General features: G+C 40.7%; 1 protein-coding gene across 7 annotated transcripts; it reads right to left on the bottom strand.

Annotated features, from left to right (window-relative positions):
• Positions 1-18: 18 nt before the first annotated feature.
• Positions 19-14,524, bottom strand: LOC117488459 (neurabin-1-like). Of its 7 annotated transcripts, none has more exons than XM_034137359.1 (19): positions 14,407-14,524; positions 10,993-13,008; positions 9,939-10,071; positions 9,501-9,621; positions 9,308-9,412; positions 8,305-8,395; positions 8,051-8,197; positions 7,596-7,649; positions 6,995-7,083; positions 6,672-6,800; positions 6,481-6,583; positions 6,323-6,392; positions 5,981-6,117; positions 5,662-5,891; positions 5,395-5,460; positions 4,353-4,557; positions 4,072-4,170; positions 1,338-1,526; positions 19-650 (listed from the first exon to the last, which is right to left on the bottom strand). In XM_034137359.1, the coding sequence occupies exons 2-19, from the start codon at positions 12,760-12,762 to the stop codon at positions 423-425; spliced, it is 3,966 nt and encodes a 1,321-aa protein (XP_033993250.1). In that variant the 5' UTR covers positions 12,763-13,008; positions 14,407-14,524; the 3' UTR covers positions 19-422. The 7 variants fall into 7 exon arrangements, with proteins under 7 accessions (XP_033993250.1, XP_033993249.1, XP_033993252.1 ...); XM_034137358.1 differs by lacking the exon at positions 14,407-14,524 and adding an exon at positions 13,608-13,741; XM_034137361.1 differs by lacking the exon at positions 14,407-14,524 and adding an exon at positions 13,608-13,741 and having other exon boundaries at positions 6,995-7,077.
• Positions 14,525-17,645: the final 3,121 nt, after the last annotated feature.

The raw sequence follows: 17,645 nt of genomic DNA, 5'->3' as shown, positions 1-17,645 counted from the left end.
TTGAGTTCAAAGCAAAAGGATTATTTAAAATGTTATTTATTAATACATAAAAAAGCATTTACAGCAAACACCTGAGTGCTTAAATCAGCACATTGTTAAATATTAAAAATGATAAGTATAATTTACAAGATAAAAAAAGAAACCCTTAAGACACACACAAAGAGATACATAACTGCTGTTGTGGGTGTGAATTTTGGTGCTGGTCCAACAATTATGTCTATCAATTCAAACAAGAAGTGTTCTGTATCCTAAATGATAGCTTTAAGATGTGAACAATCTAGGATGTGCGGAGTAGTTCTAGCTGTTTCTATTGACTTAATATAAAATTGGTTCAAGTGTATCTTTGGTGCTTGCTGGGCTGCAAACACACACACACTCCTGCTGCTGGTGGTGTATCTCCGACATCACCTCCGTCTCTCCTTTTATAAGAGTGACTCAGTTCTGACCGTTTTGACCCCGAGTCTGGCATCTTTCACACACTTCTCCACCATCACCTGCTCTTTGTCTTCTCCCTCCGTATGCAAAACTATGTTCTTCTCCTTTTCCTGCTTCTTCTCTCCTTTCTTCAGTTCCTTTTCCTCCCTTTTCTTGATCTCCTTCAGCTTCCTCTTGAGGGCAGACCGGTCACTTTGACTGCACACCCCAATAGCCTGACAGAAAAGAAAGAATCAGGGCATGGAAACTTAGAAAGAATATACATGGATTTTTTGACAGGTTCATGTAAAATGCCCTTAAAAAAAAAACAGATTTAATTATTAAACTTTACAACATTAGGTATAGTAACAACTGGCAACAAAAGTGACTTAAGTCCTTACTAGTCGAGCTTAGCATACATCAACACTTGACACATGAGCATGGCAAACTGTATAAAATCTCAGATAATAGTAGGACCATATACTGTATGTTGACTGATAAGTATAAAGGTTTTACAATTATGTTAATTTAATAGAAAATAGACCGCGAGCTGCATTCGGGGCTTCAATTCAGATTTTAAACTAATATGAAGGATGGCAGATGAGAGAAAAAAAACACATGCGAAAAGTGAATTTGGTTACCTAGCAGATATAAAACATCTTATAATGGCAAACATTCAATGCATGTATAGAAAATATGAAATTGTGTGAATAACAATGAAAGACACCATGATATCATCCAAATAAGTAAGTTAAGTAAGGTACATTGCCCAGTTTGTAATCTCAGATGACAGGAAAAGTGATAACAGCATGTGGATATGTTGTCTTCCCATAATTGGCAGAAGTGGTTGTTTCAACAAGGTTTTATTGAAGTTTAAAAACGCGACTATTGAAAACGTTCAATCACAGTGTCATCATGCTCACCTTGAGTTTGTCAGTGTCCATGTTGATCAGCTGTGTCCCGTCTACTCCTCTGGCAGCAAACTGTGGCGCGTACTCCTCCATGTTCATAGTGATCAACCACAGACACACCTGCTGGCTGTCCCACTCCGAGATGGGGCGGTTTTGCCACTGGTTGTTGTTATTGGTTGGATTTGGGTCATCGTCCAACGTCTGACAGGACATCAGGGACAATAAGCAGACAGGGTGAGGAGAATGGGAGAAGTATATAGACATTTATTTATTTATTAGGATAAACCCCTTGAGAAGCACCATCTCGTTTTCAAGGGGGTCCCGACAAAAGCAACGTCTTACATTCATACGTGAACAAAATAACAAAGCAAAGCATGACAAACAAGGACAAACCACGTACAGTCTGTTAAGTAAAATTCATGAAGTAATAAATACAATCATTACAATTTGATAAGACAGTAGTGTCAAATAGATCAGTTTCATCAACAACAACAGCAGACACGCTGAAAGTGAGATGACAATGCATGCGTAAACATACCCAATGATGCAAGGGGTCTAACAGTAGGTAAAGTATTCCAGTCTGTTGGGGCTTTAAACATGAACGCTCTTCTGCCAATATATTTTTTTGCAGAGGGGACAGAGAAATACATTTGGACAGAGTGTCTAACTTCATAATTTGACAAGTAAGGTACAAAATACTGCTTTAAATAAGGGGGATAGTTAAAGTAAATGCATTTAAATATAAGTTGAAGCCAATGCATGCGTCTTCTTACATTTAATGAAGGCCATTTAAGTCTGTTATACATTGTGCAATGATGTGTACGAAAAGGGCAACCAAGAACAAATCTGCATAGGCAAGGCAAGGCAAGGCAAGTTTATTTATATAGCACCTTTCAACACAAGGTAATTCAAAGTGCTTTACAAAAATGGAAGACATTTTAAAAATGGCATTTAAAATCAGTCATTAAAAAGGAAAGATAATAAAATAAACATTAAAAGAAAAAATACATGGATAAAAGTTAAAAGTTACAGTGCAGTTTAAGATGTGAATAGTTCAATTAAAAGCAGCGGCAAAAAGAAAAGTCTTCAGCCTGGATTTAAAAGTAGTAAGAGTTGCAGCGGACCTGCAGGTTTCTGGGAGTTTGTTCCAGATATTCGGAGCATAATAACTGAATGCTGCTTTACCATGTTTAGTTCTGACTCTGGGGACAGAAAGCTGACCAGTCCCTGAAGACCTGAGAGTTCTGGATGGTTCATAATTTAGCAGTAGGTCAGACATGTATTTTGGGCCTAAACCATTCAAAGCTTTATAAACCAGCAACAATATTTTGAAATCTATTCTTTGACACACAGGAAGCCAGTGTAAAGACTTCAGAACAGGAGTGATGTGATCCACTTTCTTAGTGTTAGTGAGGACTCGGGCAGCGGCGTTCTGGATTAGCTGCAGCTTTCTAATAGATTTTTTAGTGAGGCCTGTAAAGACACCATTGCAGTAGTCGAGTCTACTGAAGATAAAAGCATGGACAAGTTTTTCCAAATCCTGCTGTGACATTAGTCCTTTAATCCTAGATATGTTCTTTAGGTGATAGTAGGCTGATTTAGTAACTGTTTTAATGTGACTGTTGAAACTCAGGTCAGAGTCCATGACTACACCTAGATTTCTGGCTTTATCTGTTGTTTTGAACATTGCAGACTGAAGCTCAGCGCTAACTTTTATACGTTCTGCCTTGGCTCCAAAAACCATTACCTCAGTTTTATCTTTGTTTAATTGGAGAAAGTTCTGACACATCCAGTTATTGATTTGTTCAATGCACTTACTCAGTGTTTGAATTGGAGCATAATCTCCTGGTGAAATTGTTACGTAAATTTGTGTGTCATCCGCATAGCTATGGTAACTTATTTTGTTGTTTTTCATTATCTGAGCCAGTGGTAGCATGTAGATGTTAAAGAGAAGAGGCCCCAAGATGGAGCCTTGAGGTACCCCACATGTCATATTTGTCAACTCAGATGTGTATTTACCTATAGAAATAAAGTTTTTTCTGTCCTTTAAGTAGGACTCAAACCAATTTAGAACTGTTGCCGAAAGTCCCACCCAGTTTTCTAGTCGGTCTAGTAATATGTTGTGGTCAACAGTGTCAAATGCAGCACTGAGATCTAATAATACTAACACTGAAGTTCTGCCACTGTCTGTGTTTAAGTGGATGTCATTGAAGACCTTTACAAGAGCAGTCTCAGTGCTGTGGTTTGGACGAAATCCTGACTGGAACACATCCAAACAGTTATTTAAATGCAAGAAGTTACTCAACTGTTGAAATACTACTTTTTCAATGATTTTACCTAGAAATGGCAGGTTTGATATTGGCCTGTAATTGTTCATTACTGAGGCATCTAGATTATTCTTTTTTAAGAGCGGTTTAATGACTGCAGTTTTCAGGGCCTCTGGAAAAATACCTGAGTGAAGAGATGTGTTTACTATATGAAGTAGATCTGAGGCCATGCAAGGAAAAACATCTTTGAAAAATCCTGTATAGACTATTATAGGCTGTTTTAAGTGGAGCAAGATCTGATTTATGTGCATTTTGGTAGACATCACAATTCACAACACCGATTCCGTAATAAATGATAAATTAAAAAGGAAATTAAAAAACGCAAGTGTATGCTTGGGCAGACAAAATGATGGGACGAAGAGTGCTCCAGGGGTAAGAAGTAAGACAGAAAGAAAAAAGGAAGGTAGGGACAGACTCACCTCAGTGGAGGAAAAGGTGAAAGTGTGAGAGTGTCCAGAGAGGGAGACAACAGAGACATGACCCACCATGCTGGAGCTGCCCACTGGAGAGCCAATACTCTGGAGACAAGAGAAAGACACCTCGGCTGCCTGACTGGTTTACATCAGTGGCATGCTTACCCATGCACATGTTTGTTTAAAAAGATATCTACACCCATTTTTAGATTGAAAAGTTCTGAAAAAGGGAGGAGGAAGGCATGCAGGGAAAGATAATTCACACTTTTTTAACTCTCTTTTCTTACCTGATCTCTCCTCCCCCTGGTGGTCAGGTAGGGTAAGCTGCTGCTGGACACAGAGCGTAGTCTCTCCCTTCCTCTCTCACCTTCCCCCTCTTTTTCTCTCCCTCGCTCTCCAAACCAGGGGAAGGGCAGGCAGGAAGGCATGGAGGTGACGGAACCGGACGGAGAAATTTCATCGGGCTCATCCACCAGGTCACCATACGACCCTCTGGTGGGGAACAAGGGTTACATTTCAGTTCAAATGTGACAGTGCCCATTTTTTTTTTATCAACTTCCTTTATGCAATTGGATTTAAAGAGGGACATGACAAGACCACGTACAACTGTGGTTCTTATGCAACTAAAACAGTTTATTGCCAGATCTTTATTAATCATTATCTGCCAAAAGAGGACATTCAAAAGAGGTGATTGAACGGGATGTAGCTTAAAGGGAACCTATCATGCAAAATGCACTTTTGTACGTCTTTTATACATGAATATGTGTCCCCGGTGTTCCAGGGAACTCACCAAGTGTCAGAAAACACAACCCTCTCTATTTTCCTCCATACCCAAATCTCTAAAAAAGGGGCTGCAACGGATCTGATAAAAACTGATCCAGATTTGAACACTGTCCTGACGTCAGGACGGTGGCGCTACGGCTATTGGGCCAACTCCACCAATCAGGAGGAGACAGCCACGGCCATTGCCGTTCGAAAGCGCTGGAGACGCTGTAGTACATATGCCAGGCCTCTAGATGGTGCTGTTGCTCACAGAATCAACCCTTGCAAAAACAGAGCTAACATTTTTCAAATTGAGTGAAATGAGGCATGGCTAAAATGCATGATCTGTTTGGTATTTTGAAAAAAAAAAAAGTATAAATACGCCTTATATAGGTATGGTCCTACACTATATTATTCAAATATAGCATGATAGGTCCACTTTAAATACTGTCTAGAGTGATTAGTTCGTATTGTCTGTTTTTCCAATGGCTTTTTTTGTTAACCACATCAAATAAAGCTAACTTACTATTGAATAAAACAATTTTTTGTGTGTATGCGATTTCATACCTGTTGGTTATGGACCCTTTGCCGTGTTTTCCACTTCTCCTTTTGTTAAGAGACTTGCGAAGGCCACTGAAAAAGAAACAGACTCTAGCTATCAAAAGTCTCAGGAGCAAGTATAGCAACAGCAAAGCAGTGAGTCAGTGTCATCACTAAATGGGAGCTGGTATTGTATCTAAACTATTATGAATTTTTCATCGGAGAATATTAATAAATATTTGATGGCATCATGAACTAAATCTAAGAGCAAAGAAACAGTCAGAGACCCTTCACCTAAAGTCAGGAAATTTCTTTTTGGACTTTCTGGAAGCGGAGGATTTGCAGGGTGAAGTAGTGCCGGTGTCATTGATGTAGATGGGAGGGGTGAAGACGGAGTTGTTTGGAAGTTGAGAGCTGAGGCCTGAAAAAGACGAAGTGCTGGACAGGTCACTCCTGCTGCTCCTTTGGGTCATCGAGGGAGCAGACAGCGATTGACTGTCCTGTTGTTTCTGAATCTCATCTTCCTAAAAAAGCAACAAAGAGATGCGTTTGAGTTTCAAAGCCAGAAAGAAGCACATTTAGTGAAGCAAAACTTTACAACCCCGTCTCCTACCCGCTTCCTAAAGCTCTTTCTGAGTTTATCCCGAGAGGGCGGGTGCCGCTTGGATTTCTGGGCCAGCTGAGCTCTGGCTTTGTGAGCACTGGAGTCTAGACGTCCTGTATCAGGAACCAGAATGCACCAGTCTGGACCTGAGACACACACAATTAATTTTGCTCAGTCAAAAAAACACGTTTTTATTTATAAGGTTTCATTTTCTCACTAGTATTAGATTGTTTCAAACATCAAACCGTAATACTAGACTTGTTTTTCACTTTTACTTGCCAGCAGCTACACAGTGTCAAAGAGAAATATAGCCACATTAACCTGCACACTTTCTGTAATTCAGCTGCTTACCTGTGACTGAAGTGTCCAGAGAGTGGTTCTTCCTCTCTTCTCCAGGCTCTTTCCCCTCTAGCTGTGCTATCTGAGATAAGCAGTGAGAGACAATGACTACAGGGAAATGGCAGGCTCACTAAAGCAGATCCATACAGGACTGAGAAGTCTCCTCTCACCTGGATTTGCAGTCTTTCAACTGTCTCTCTGTGCAGCTTATCTTTCTCCGCCATTTCTCTTCTTAAATCTGCTTCTTTGCCCTCCCTCTCCTCTTCTCTGAAACTCATTTGAAAACCACACTTTTACTAGCATACACTCCTGGTAACATTACTTCAAATGTTGGTAAAGACGAACTGGATGAATTGAATACCTGTTCTGGTATTCTCGGACCAGTCTCTTGGCCTTGCTGTATTTGATCTCCAAGCTTTCTGATTGGTTCTGGGCATCAGCCAGTCGCTGGCTCACAACCCTGCACAGGGTTTGGGCCTCCTGCCAGTACCTGATAAATAGAGTAAGGGGGCTTATTAAGCATCATTGTCTTCATAATGATTCTTTACATCATTATCCTTGTGCAGGCATTAGGGTCCCACTTGAACTTGAAGCTGTTTTTTTTACATTAAGACAGATTAGTCCTCTATCATAGACGGTGGCAAAATAACATTCTTTGATATGCTATAGAAAATAGCATTGTACTTCTCTAGTTTGTCGGCTTTGTCCTCTCCATCCTGCACTCTTTGCTCCAGTTCGTCTCTCTGGTCCTGCTGCTCCTCCCATTCCTTTAACTTGGCAAAAATAAATAATAAATAATAAAGTAATTTTATGTGTGTTTTTGTGGAAGGCTGCGATAAATTTCTTTTGCACAAGGGAAAAGAAAGGGCTTCCAAAAAAAGGCCCTTTTGTTTCAAACGTCACACATGCCAAAAACTATTCTTAGATTTGGAGAAACAGTACACTTCTTAAATCCTCTTACTTCACAAGTTTTGACACAACAAATGAAGTACCAACTGTTCTAAAACAGTTGGGTAGAACAAAGCCAGATTTTCCTTCTGAAATGCTGTCGCCAACCCAATTATGTCACAGCAGTGATTACTTCAAGGCAAAGGCAGAAAAAGCAGGCCGTCATAGAGAAGTGTTGGAACGCGGCCCGTGTCCTAGTAACTCTACAACCGAGCCATCTCACACACTTAAATGGGTCAGACTGTTCTAAAAGTGGATGCAAAAGGTAGCATAGTAAAGTGAGTTCAGTTATTGGATTGTGTTTGAGAGAGATTTCAGTTGATGTCAGCCGACCTACCTTTTCTCTAGCGCGATGAAGTTGGGACGCTTTGCTTTGTAGTTTTGACTGAAGCTGCAAGAGACAAGAAAAGGTGGAAGATTCATTTGATAACATTACAATGATGTTAAAAAGGAAAAACAATGACTTTTTTATACTCCTACTGTAAGTGTCAGTATTTGTTTTGAGAGATTCTTCTTTTAGAAATCCTATTTAATTTATCATTGACTGACATCCAAAATAGGATTTGGTGTACACTTTCCTAATATACCTGGTTTATGGACGTTCTCAATTATTTGGTATGATATTTGTATTAGTAAATATGGCACATTAAAAAGGAAAACAGTGTCTGTTTAACAATTAGTCACATTTTAAAATAAAACATAATTTTAATCAAAGTACTGAGCATCTTAATGGATGAAAAGAAGAACAAGGCATAGTTTCAGATTAATAAATCCATGTTGAATGTAAAGTACCTGCAGGTATTTGAAACAAAGCTGGTAGTTGTCCAGATTGGAAAGAACAGACATGTCCGCCTCTTCATATTCCTCTTCCTCTTCCTCTTCCACTGACTTCTCTGACATACTACGATCATATTCCTCATCCCCACTTGATCTTTCACTCTTCATATATGAAAACATACAAACAAAAAAACACTACAATTACACCACAAAGGATTGTGAACACGATCGAAACAGCAGCGCTTTTTATTTTATTTGGTAAAACAAACCTTTCTGGGTGTTTTATCCATTTCCAGGCTTTCGTTGATCAGTCGTGCCACCTCGCTCTCCACACCCTCCTTCTCTCGGCCAATCAGAAACCTGGAGCCGAGCAGAGAAATCAGTCTAAGCTGTGAGCAAACAACCCAACCAGAGGAGCACAGGTGTTGCCAATACCACTAACGACGGCACAGAGCGTTATGATAGTGTGAAAGTATGCAAAACACCATTTCATTCATACATTTTCCTTCTATGAAATGGCTACAGGACTTCTGGGAAAAATACCCATTCTGATGTTGCAGTATGTCTTGCGTTGAGAGTCACTAAGATATCCAAAAGTGTTGTGGTGTTCACATTCACTTTTTTTGTAACCTCCATTTTAGAGGACAAAAAAAAAGAAGCTTGTGTTGGTTTAGAAAAGGAGATGTTAATGTGGCATTAAAAGCCAAGCATTGCTTGAATCATCCCTTTCATGTTTAAAAAGAGTCTTAAAAGTGCCAATGGAGAGTTTTTTGTTTGTATCTAAAAGATTGATAGGCAATTTAAAACAGTGATAGACTGTAATGTCAGGTGTCCAAGTGTATATCATGTGTTGTTGTCAGGCCAAAAACATCCTTTTTTTAAAAACAACATCTAAGGGGAGAAAAACATATTTTTATCTTGCAACTACCGTTTCATCTTTAAATAACTCCAATTATGTAAATAACATCTAGAAGTCTGACTGTCAGATTGTTTTTAGAAACCAGGCATTGTAATAGCCTCCAAAGACCTCACACTTCATCACTCCCAAATTAGCAGCAGCATGTTTACAAATACTGGGAAAGATACTAACAAATGAGGTTTTTTTTTAAGATACAAGGATACGTGCTTTAATGCTTTCTTGCCTAATTCAACATAAGGTACAATGGACCATCCTTTACCAACGTAATGTCATCCCACATTCCCAAGCAACACACCATTCGCCCGTCATTCCAATTTGCTGACACTTTTTTAAAAATGTACACAAAAACTTACTTGACAACGCCGGACGTATTCTTGAGGACTGTGGCTGCAAACAGCTGGGTGACTCCAATCAAACTCACCCCATCCACCTCCACTATCTGGTCATTCACCTGAATCCTAACACAGAGTTAAAGAAAATATGATGTTATTAGAAACACACTAAGTTCCCAATAAATAATAAGAGTCTGGTGTTGATGACATGTACCTCTCATCCTTCTGGGTTGCTCCTCCTTCAGTGACGGTCTTCACAAAGATACCCAGTTTTTCCAGTCCCTGGTCAGCTCCTACACCCATTCCTATTATACTGATGCCCAGACCCTCGTTTCCTAGAGGGAAAAGATTTGAGAAATGTAACCTTTAATAAACAACATTAGTCAGGGGAACACTAGCATGAAAGCATCCTCAGGAGAAACATGGTACTTGAAATAAGAGTGGAGGGCTTGTTTTGAGCTATTATCAATCAGCCTTGTTTAACTAACACAATTGATTCTCTATGCATAAAAGATCTCTCAGAAATATGCCACTGGATGTCCAAATCCCAGAAATAATATATCATAACTGATGTGGACTTGAACACACATATGGACACCAAAAAGCAACCATATAAGCAAAAAGTAGACTGACAGCGAGAGCAGCTTCTCACCCTTCTCTATCTCCACAGCGAAGACATCCATTCTCTCCACTCTCTTCTCCAACTCAAACTCAGCCGATGCAGACACCGGGTCAATGTCCTCATTGTGTCTGTCGTACTCCGCGTTAGAATAAGTGTTGTACACCTGGAAAACAGCATCAAATATACTGTTTAGGGAGAGACACGACAGGACAAATCTAAAATGTTCTTGCACTTTGGGCTATTTTCTTCTCTCAGCCTAGTTTAAAATGAAAATAAAAATCTCTCAATACACTTTTGGCGCCTGAAGAATTTGCAAAAATTCACCAAAAGTTAAAGATAACACCTCCTTAGAATGTGTAAACCTAACATTTCGGACTAAATTAAGAAGATTTTTCAAATAAGGTTATGCCAAATCTGCAAATCTAACCATAACATTTCAGAAATAAATTAAAAAAAATCTATCTATTAGTTTACTGTGACAGCCTTGGTTTATGTCAACACTGATGTCAAACGTATGCTTGCTGAAAATACTCCTGTATGCATTGGTCGCTTATTAATGTGTTCACCACAGAGCAGAACCATCTGCAGCTATCGACACAACAAGAAGCTGTTTATGTTGGCCAATCTGTCAGAGTGTGAGGGTGAGAACCAGGAAGTGCAGAAAAAATTATACTATGCAAGCGTAATTAGAAGATTGCACAACAAAATAAAAATGTACACACTCAACTTGTGTACGTCACCAATAGATACAACTGCAATATCTTGTAATGAGCTAAGCCACATACACACAGGAATGTTTTCTGTGCTTTTACATATTGAGGCAACTCTGAGCTGGGTGCTGACAGAGTGAGGGGAAGCATGTGGGATCTTGCCTTTCCTCCGCCTCTAATGGATTAGAAACATGGCTTTGGGCTAACACTTCTCTTATGTGGATTCAAAACCCAGCTGGAACTGACAGTCACACAAATCTACTATAAAAGGCTTCAGTAAGAGCATGACTTAAGAGACAAGGGACCCTGCAGCTGTCAACCAAGTACATAACAAAAGCCAAAACGTGTGATTTCAGTTTAAAGATTTATCTTACCTTGATTGGTGCGGAGGTGAACCTGACCTTTCTCTTTGCCACTTCTGCTTTCCCTTCCTCCTCCTCCTCCTCCTCGTCGTCTTCCTCCTGATTGTCCAGTTCAGGCAAACCAGGAATTTCCTCATATTGCAATAAATGCAGATTTCCATGTATAGAAGTCTCTGGATTAGACGGAGATTGCTGCTCGTGGACGAAAGCCTCGTTTTCAATCCAAGAAGTAACTTCAGATCCTGCCTGGTCCTCTTTTCCTCCTCCTATATCCTCTTTTCCATCAGTACGCTCTCTCTCCTCCACATGCTTGACCTCCTCTTGCAGCTCGGAAGTTGTTCCCTCTTCTACTTCTTCAGATTTGACCTCTCCATGGCTTGGTTTATATTCCTCTTCTCCACCTTTCTTGTTCGCCACACTGCATTTCTCAGCTTCTTTGTCATTACCCTCCTCTTGCATCATGTCTCTTTCTGTCATTCCAGCATTTTCTTCCACTCCGGCAACTGTCGTCTTCTTCTCTACGTTGTCCCTTGTTTCTGTTGACTTCTCAGTCAGTGCAATACATTCTCCGTTCTGCCCCTCCCCTTTACCCTCCCTTTCTTCATTCACCTGCTCATACTTGTCTCTTGCACCTTTCCTGTCATGCTTAGTCTCTATTTGACATGACATGCTGGGCTCTTCAAAAACATCATCAACCAGCTCCTGAACACGTTCCCCTGCAACTTTGCACATGTCCTTTCCAGACTCCTCCATAAGCCCGTCTTTGACATTTCCCCCCTCCTTCTCTTCTTCATTGTCATCACTTTCAGATGACCCGTTCTTTACGTCCACTAGTTCTGCTCTCACTGAATCCTCAGGGGTTAAGTAGGGGTCAAGGGTTGTGCTTGCTGTTCTTTCTTCCTCCGTTTGTGATCCTGTGGTTTGACCATGTTTGTGAAGACAGGAGGGAGATGTGTTGGATGATTCACTAGGGCCGAACGATGCAGGAGATTTAGGGTGCTCTGTCAGCGAGGCCTGTGCAGGAGGGTTCTCCAGGAAATTATTTATGATGGGTAGGTTTATTGATTTGTCTTTATCAAAGCTATCTTCCTCTGCCTGACTCCTTTTCCCATTTTTGTCTTCCTCTCTTTCCTCCTGGTTAACTTTTCCTATCCCTTCATCATCTGCCATTCCCTTGCTTCCTCTGCCAGCAACACATTTTGAAGCCAGCCCTCCGTCACCTCCATCCTCCATCCTCTTGGTCTCAAACAACCTCCGGGTTACAGAGAATTTCTGGGCCAGAGCAGCTCTGTTAATATCAGCAATCTCCTCTGATCTGGTTGATTTATCCTGCAGAGAAGATTCTGGAATAGAAAGGTTTGCCGTGTAGTTCAAAGCAGACGAGGAACTGATAATTGAAAGTCTGGATGTAGAGAAAGGTGTAGTTTGAAGCAGTGGGGTGGAGTTATTGGAAGAAAGAAGGGGTGTTGAGCCAGAACTCTGCACAGGAACATCTTGATTCAGCTGCTGGTTGTCCATTTGCAGGAAGATGTTATCTCTGATCTTTGTCCCCCTGGTGCTGTGGACTCGCCCTCTGCTGCCTGTGCTGCTGGACATTATGTGATCTGACAGGCTGGAAGGCAGCCTGGCTGGGTGCACAGCAGAGAGCTGGGCAGCGGTAGCTTTGGGCCCAGGTCGTAGACTGGTCGCAGAGTCGAATGAACATTTGATGGCGTGGAAGTCAGACTTATAGGTTATCCGGTGCGGGGAGGCGCTTCGGCCTTTGCTGTCTGTCCGCATCATCAGGGAAGGTGGAGGAGCTTCTCAAAACTAAAACTTAGAGCACCTGATGATGTGTTGAGCAGTCAGATTATGTTTGAGTAATTGCTGGGAATTCTAGCAATTAAGCAGGAAATGCAGGGATATTGAGTTTTAAGAGGTTAAACTGCATTTGTTTGATAACAGCAGGTGACAAAGGCAGTGTCTTGAAACGTCATTGTGATCAGGTAGTCTTCCCATATAAATTCACCACCACTCAGCAAGGGTGTCCTGGAAGAATGGAATGAGAAAGTATTTATATATTTGTTTGTTGGAAAGACATTGTAAGCATTACCTCATGGTGCAAAGGATGACAATTAAATTAAGATAATTAAACAAAAAAATAAGCCACACATTAACACACTAATTCGGGTTTAACTGGCACAACTAAACAAATACTGCCAAGACAAACTATGAAGTGGCTTCGGTTACTGGTGATGATTTGCAGTTATCATTGCTAATACTAAAATGACCAATGTCCAGGCTCAGTAGGCTACTTGTACTCACTGCGAAACGGGAAGTTTAACGATTCTGATCAAAGTAAAAAAATAAATAGTTAAATAGTTTGTAGCAGAAATTAGATTCCGCTGCTTTCGCGTGCGGTCGGAACATTAAGGGTAACATAAGGCTACACAGGTATGTTGTAAACATCTCTGGGAAGAAAGCCACATTTTACATCAGTCGTTTTGAATTAGCTTTCTTAATATCTCGCCATTATGCGTCAAATAAGGAACAGAGACTGGTATTTGTCCCTTTCAGTTTTGTTTACTGAACTTGAGTTAAGTTAATTAGCGTTACTTAACCTCAATTTGAAGACTGGTGGGTTTTACCTTTCTCTTCACTGTAATCCCTCAGTACACGATGATACAAAGCCACAATGTTTTGTTCGATTTACATCGATGCTACATGTGTATAAATCGGCCACACGCTATGAGAGAAGCAGAAGTTTACGACAGCATTTAAAGGCATCAAATCTTACGCACCTGGCTGTAGTGCGCGCGCAGTTTAAAGGTCGTGACAGACGTTGGGTCGCCCAGAATGACAACAACCGGACAAAAATAACCTGAATAATTAGCATTTAAGGTAGCTGCGAAGCGTTTTCTTATACTATCCTCTATCCTCCTTATCGTAAATGTTTGTTTGCAGACAGCCGGTGCTGGCGGCTCCCTCGCTGTGATAAATACAGACAGATGGCGACTCATGTCTCTAAATACTATAAATGGATTATCCTCCGGTAATCCTGTGTAAACTACTCCAGTAACTGTGCAACACTGACGGTGTACCAGCATAAGGGCAATTTAGCCTACATTTAGGAGGGTTCAAATATATGTGTGCCTGACATTCATTTAACTACAGCAGGAAGTCTGCACATTTTAGTCACAGTTTAGGCAACTCCAACTATTGTTACATTATGTTAAATTACTATTTTTAGAAGCTTAAGAATGAAAGATAATATAATGTCTGTGATGCCTTCTATCATAACAAATGCTGCTGTTATTGCCATTTTACTGTGTGTCTCCATTATATCCAGTATCATTTTGCATCATAAACTTTGCATATTATCTACTGTAGTTGTATACCACACTTCTATCAAACATGCAGGTTGCTGATACATGCACCTACCTTTACCTGTCTTTCAGCATCCCTGCAAGCGTTGCCATCTGCTGTGTCAACCGTTACCACACTGACAGAGGGTCTCCTTGTCTCAGAGGTAAGCTTTGTGTGAAAATTCACCTGTGTGCATGATGCGAAGTCAGCCAGATCTCACACTGTCTACCTGTGTGTGGTTGTCTGTGAGTCAAACGAGAGCAGTGATGCAGCACCTGCTGGTGTGTGTGTGTGTGTGTGTGTGTGTGTGTGTGTGTGTGTGTGTGTGTGTGTGTGTGTGTGTGTGTGTGTGTGTGTGGTGTGTGTGTGTGTGTGTGTGTGTGTGTGTGTGTGTGTGTGTGTGTGTGTGTGTGTGTGTGTGTGTGTGTGTGTGTGTGTGTGTGTGTGTGTGTGTGTGTGTGTCTTCCTACCTGTGTGTGTGTGATGCCAGTGGGAGAGTCGGTGCAGTACCTATGTCTGGCTGTGAATCTGGCTTGTGTGGCAGATGGACGGGACTGGACTGGACTGAACCGTGCGGACCCAAAAGAGTGGTTCTGCTCAGTGTGACCTGGATCTGACTGGAGACCATTTGTCTCAGGTGGCACTGGGACCTAGTTGATATAAATACTGGCCAATCACAAAAGCCTTCTTCTGAATGAGGCTAACCAAAGGAGGGAGGGGAAGGGAGGGGAGTGAAATGAAGTAAAGATTGAAAATGAGGGAGTGATGTCAGGGTGGGTGGCAGAGTAAATTTAGAGAGTTATAGGCTGCAAGAAAGTGAGTGAGGCAGAGACAAAGACTGGAGGCAGAACTGTAACCTGGATTGGTAGCAGCAGTGGAAATGTGAAAGAGGGTGGCAATCATATGAATTGAGTGGTATAAGTGAGTCAATTATGGTGTTTGCAAGCTGCTGAGGAATAATAGCAAATGCCCTCTTTTTAACTCAGCAGTGGTATTTATAATCAATGGCGGGTAAAATGAGAAATACAGGGATCTGTGTGTGCTGACATAATCCTCAACTCCCATTTCCCTCACCAGCAGCAGGTCACCTTGACTTTTTCACAAGTTGGTGTTCTTTCCTCCTATGGCTCACATAGGGTTTCTTTTCAAAAGTGAGCATGGCAGGAATGCCACGACTGCCCTTGTGTTTCGGTTTGTGGAGAGTCGTATATATTGTTGAGCTGGATGATGATGATGATGATGATGATGATGATGATGATTGTGCAGGTAAAGGAATGACTAGTGTGCAAGAGTTAACTTCCTTTTACCTTTCAATTACTGCAAATGCAAATTAATTACACACAAGCACGTTTTGCTGTCAATCTCAATTATATTAGAACCTCACAGACACATTGGTATCAGGTGTTTGATAATAGATAGCAAGAAACAAATGTTTTTAATTAATTTTTTTACATGTTGCCTGAAATAAATACATTTATTTTACACTTGTATTTCAAACTGGGTACATTTAACAACTTTTTCATACGATTTTTTTCATTCAAGTGACCCTTGTAAAAATGTTTATGACCCCTATTTATGTACATACAAATGTTAACATCTGTATCAAAAATCCATCATCTGTGTGGCTGTAATACAAATTGTAATTTTCAGTCCTGCTTTAATTAACTGCTCCTACGAGTCAAATTAAGTGGAGAGGACAGTTGCATTCTTTAGACTTGTATACTGTCTGACAGCTGATGATATTAGCTGTGTGTGTGTGTGCATGTTTGTATGTGTGCGTGTGTGTCATGTAGCCTGGATTTGGCAGACAGTCATGCCCCATATGGTTATCTGTTCAGTCAACCATATTTAGAGTTTCCCAGCTTCATAGGGGAATTGCACTCCATCCTCTGAGCATTTAAATGCAGACACGTGTGCACACACACAAACACACACACAACTCAACTCAACTCAATAACACACTTTCTGCTCTGGGATGAACACACAAGTCAGCATTTTAAATGGGCAAAGCACTATGTTGCAGTTCTGCAGCTCTGCACCCTTTTGTACGGTGCAGTTTATCAGTGTGGCATAGCCCTTAAACGGCACCTTTTTATAGCTCAAGTGTTGCATTGTGGTGGTGCATTTATGAACCCATAAACAATAATACTGCCACTTTGTGTCTAAATGAGAGAACTGCACATTTATGAACAACATCATTAATGATGCGATTCTTCGTGGATTAATATGTTGCACTTTGCACTAACAATGACTGAGTAATTGATTAAATTCTCTCCATGGTCAAACGCATTATAACTGATCTTTGTCAAACTGTGAGGGGCTTCAGGATTTATATTTACATCCTGCAGAATCCTCAGATGCACATGCACATTTCTTTTGCATTTACTGCATTAGATAACAGCTTGGGTAGAAAATGTGCTGTGATTTTGGAACCCAGTCAAACCCCTAATGAAAAACATTTAAATGGATTGGATCAGTGGATGGATTCTGCAAGACACATTTTGAATATCAATAGATACACTTCAATTGTTGTCATGCTATAGTAATTAAGCTTTACTTTTCTCAAAATCTTTGACAAAGCATATTTTAAAAATAGAATTCTTAGACAGCTGGCTCGGAAACACACTAATGTATGCACACTGCATTTCAACATCATGGTAAAAACTGGCTCAATCACCCTCCAGTATTACAGTCATGCATGCTAAAGTGCCATTTCAAACAGATGCAGTAAGGCAACCGTAAACACATGCACACGCACACACGCACACAAACACACGCACACACAAACACATACACACAGTTGCAACAGGTGCACACATTTGCACACTGAATTCACCTGATGCAGTACAACACATGTCTTTACAAATGTTAGCGGTCTAAGTTAGAGGAGTTTGAGATGCATCAGTAACTCTTCTCCTTCCTTACTTTACTCTTTTATTACGTTAAAAACAGTCCTTGTCCTCCTCATTGTATCTGACCTCCCATTCCCTTCAGAGCAGCCACTAAATGCAGATCCCTGAATTTATTTTGAATCTTCTGTTCTCCCGCCTCTCTGTAACCCCTTATTTTCAGCTAGAGAATGCATGGAACATAAGTAATGGTTTTAGGTAACGCTGGATGCTTAAAACCTCCCTGCTCATCCTCATCCCCCGCTCCCTCTCTTTCTCCCTTTACTGCGGTGGTTGCACTCATCCTGGCGACAGGCTGCATCTCTCTTTCCTATCACTTGGGTTGAATCCAAACAAGTGAAACTAACACTGCTTTGTTATTGTTCGTACACCATTTCACATGAGGCATCCTTCAAGGACACAGCAGCTGCA

The sequence above is a fragment of the Trematomus bernacchii genome, unplaced genomic scaffold (assembly GCF_902827165.1).
Source record: "Trematomus bernacchii unplaced genomic scaffold, fTreBer1.1, whole genome shotgun sequence".
Taxonomy (NCBI): Eukaryota; Metazoa; Chordata; class Actinopteri; order Perciformes; family Nototheniidae; genus Trematomus; species Trematomus bernacchii.
Note: the sequence above shows the minus strand (reverse complement) of the source record. Positions and strands in the feature narration are given on the sequence as shown.